This window comes from Crassostrea angulata, chromosome 2 (assembly GCF_025612915.1).
Source record: "Crassostrea angulata isolate pt1a10 chromosome 2, ASM2561291v2, whole genome shotgun sequence".
Lineage (NCBI taxonomy): Eukaryota > Metazoa > Mollusca > Bivalvia > Ostreida > Ostreidae > Magallana > Magallana angulata.
Window position 1 is genome coordinate 20,159,936 of NC_069112.1, and position 2,941 is coordinate 20,162,876.

At 33.4% G+C, this 2,941-nt stretch overlaps 1 protein-coding gene across 1 annotated transcript; it reads left to right on the top strand.

Annotated features, from left to right (window-relative positions):
• Positions 1–509: 509 nt before the first annotated feature.
• On the top strand, positions 510–1,882 carry LOC128170686 (uncharacterized). Its single transcript, XM_052836444.1, has 3 exons — positions 510–646; positions 1,194–1,374; positions 1,704–1,882. The coding sequence occupies exons 1-3, from the start codon at positions 613–615 to the stop codon at positions 1,852–1,854; spliced, it is 366 nt and encodes a 121-aa protein (XP_052692404.1). The 5' UTR covers positions 510–612; the 3' UTR covers positions 1,855–1,882.
• Positions 1,883–2,941: the final 1,059 nt, after the last annotated feature.

The following is a 2,941-nucleotide window of genomic DNA, read 5'->3' on the forward strand; positions in this document are numbered from 1 at the left end:
GGTAAGTGTACGTGTTGAAATTTAAATACAAACGTGAATAATGACTTTCATTGAAAAAAAATGTGATTTGAGATTATCTCTCTCTCTCTCTCTCTCTATCTCTCTCTCTCTCTCTCTCTCTCGATTTTTCGCTTTGTCAGCAATACATCTGCAACTCGACACGATTGTTGATATTGCAGCATAATTTTTATAACATAAATACACATTTCATTCAAAAACTGAAGAAAATTTTCCTAAAGATATACATATACCAGAAAAGTTCCAACGTTTAACAGCGTGGTCTTTAAAATACAATAATGCAAATCTGTATAGGATTAGAAATGGTGTACGAAACACTAAAAAAAAATGTTTGATGAATAATCAGATGGGTTCTTCGAAAATTATTTTCACCTTTAACATTGGCGGCAGGTGTAGTCGTAGACAAAATAACAACGAAAAAATAGTTATAATTATAGAAAAATCATCAATTTAATTCCAAGGTTAATGTGTACAACGTGATACGAACAGATGTTTTGAAGGACTTAATCAGCAGCTAGGATTGTTATATAAGAGTGTTTGTGTTATAGACACCCTCATGCACATTTCCTCTGCTATTCAACACTGCTCAACGAAATGGGTCTTCTAGTTGTCTTCGTTTTCATTTTTGGTAAGTATTTTTGAGTTGTAATCTAACCAGAAAAAATAGAAATGATCAAAGGATTACCATTCTTTATTTTAGAAAACAGTGCTTTGTATTCGCTAGTAGCCAAAGCTCAGGTGGTCGGGGCTGGATTTATCCGAATTACATGTATAACTGGCACATTTGAAAACTTCAAACTAAAAAAGTGTTTGAGTTGCTCCAAAATTCGATCTTTTATATTTGAATTCAAGATAACGTTTAATTTGAGAAAATATTGAGGAGGGCGGCGACATTGAAATTGATATAATTGACATGACAGTGGTTGCCTTATTTGAATATTTGAATATAAAGATGTAATGGGACATGCCGTGAAATCAATATTTGCGGTAGCTGAGGTTTGAATAAATTTGATTTCTATCTTGTTTTCAGGAATGTTATATTATCAAAGGTTCAGTTTACTTACATTTTTTACGCAAGGGAATGGCGAATTTGGCATGACAAAAATTATTTGATATATTATGCTAAACAAATGAACATTAGTAAGTTATTTGTTTAAAGCAATCTTTTTTGGCAGCAATTGGCACTACGGTTCTAGCAGGTGGGGAGGACCATACAATTGCGCAAGCAGCTTGCACTGGAATGGGCTCAGAAAAAAGATACACCGCTGCAATTCCTCGAGAACGAGGGGGAAAGTCATGTCAGGATATTTGTAGTTCAGTGACCGACATGGACGAGGATAATGACTATCCCGGAACGTATGTAATTAAAGTAGAACAGAACTTATAAAAATGTACATCTAGTTTAAGCAAAGAAAAAAATATTACATTCACTTGTTTAGAAGGCGTTAACAAATTCTGATTAATTAGAAACCTAAGAAATATTAGCCTGAAAAAGTACTTTTCTTTTACATTGTAATTTGGAAAAATTCAAATATATGGTAGTTTCAGCTGCAGCAAAATAGGGGATCTAGAAAAATGAGGTTAAAAACATTAGCAATAAACGGCCTACCTTGTAAAAACTGGATTCTGAGCCAAGTCATAATTAAAGTTATATCAAGATTTTGCCGATCTTTTCTTTTAAATAGTAAGCCATATTGTATCGAGGGGATTCTGATCTATCAGAAAAAAGGACCAAAGGACACATTGAACACTAAATGGATGAACACATGGAAATATGGCACCAAGGGTTGTGTTCAAACAAAATGGGGACCAAACTTCTGCTGTTGCTCATTGTAACTGATTGAACAATAAAAAAGAATGATATTTCCAAGTTTCCTTTACGTTTTTTTTCCTCTTGGGTGCTATTTTTAAGATCATTTATTGGAAATTAAAAAGAACATGTTTTGGTTCTACTGCAATATTAAAGATTGCACCTGATTATTAAATATATGTAATACCGTATGTTTGGTGTGAAGGCAACATGTTATTGACTTGACCTGAGGATATAATTGTTGCTTTAAGACGATTGCACACATCTGATTGACGGTCCATCGAATCATATTTTGCCGAATCCAAGGTCAGCAACTGTTGGTTTTCTCTTCACTACTGATGCAAACATAAGCAAAACTTTAAGTGAAAAAACTGTATTAAGGAGTATGTTTATAAGGATTGTATAATTTCATCAAAAGGATAAAAGTAAATAAAATATGTTGTCACACGTATTTGCTCCATTGTTTAGAGAATCGACTGTTCCTCGTTGCTATGTCTGCTTACGTCCAAAGTCCTTTTAACATGCAGCTCAAGATCTTAAGTTCAACCAACAAAATCAATGAATAGACTTAATATGTCTCAATTCTTTATTTGAGATTGTATATTTTTTTTCAGACTAAGAAACTAAAGTTGTAGAAGTTTGCTTTTATTTTTTAATTTCATTGCAAGCCCTTGGATCAGGCAGAGAAAAAATGCCCTATATGAGAACTGATATTTTTTTATGATCTAAAACCTTGACCTACAAATTTGGTCTGACGGACGTTGATGTATAGACGGATTGACGAACGAAAAGGAGACATAGATCTGTACATTGGCATGTTGTGCGCAATAAATATGCTTAGTTTTGACACTAATAGAGTTAATGCAATTACATAACAATTAGCGGATTAACGCAGATGAATAAATGAGCGTTTACCTAGGCGATGGTCAGTCTAGGGTCAAGAAATATATTCTCTGATTGGATGATTTATACATGTCAATTATTTAAAGGGTCACGCCAGTAAAATAATAGTATATGTTTTAGAGATGATTGTAAGTTAGTCTAAGAGAGAAGAGAGTTAGAGTTCGATAGTTAGAGGTTCAGAGTCAATATACAAGTCGTCCGTCTAATCCG

Excerpts from the sequence above, each read along its gene's own strand:
- LOC128170686 (XM_052836444.1), top strand. The coding sequence starts at position 613 with ATGGGTCTTCTAGTTGTCTTCGTTTTCATTTTTG. Across the intron at positions 647-1,193 it reads TGTCTTCGTTTTCATTTTTG|CAATTGGCACTACGGTTCTA; the intron begins GTAAGTATTTTT and ends CTTTTTTGGCAG. Across the intron at positions 1,375-1,703 it reads GATAATGACTATCCCGGAAC|TAAGCCATATTGTATCGAGG; the intron begins GTATGTAATTAA and ends TCTTTTAAATAG.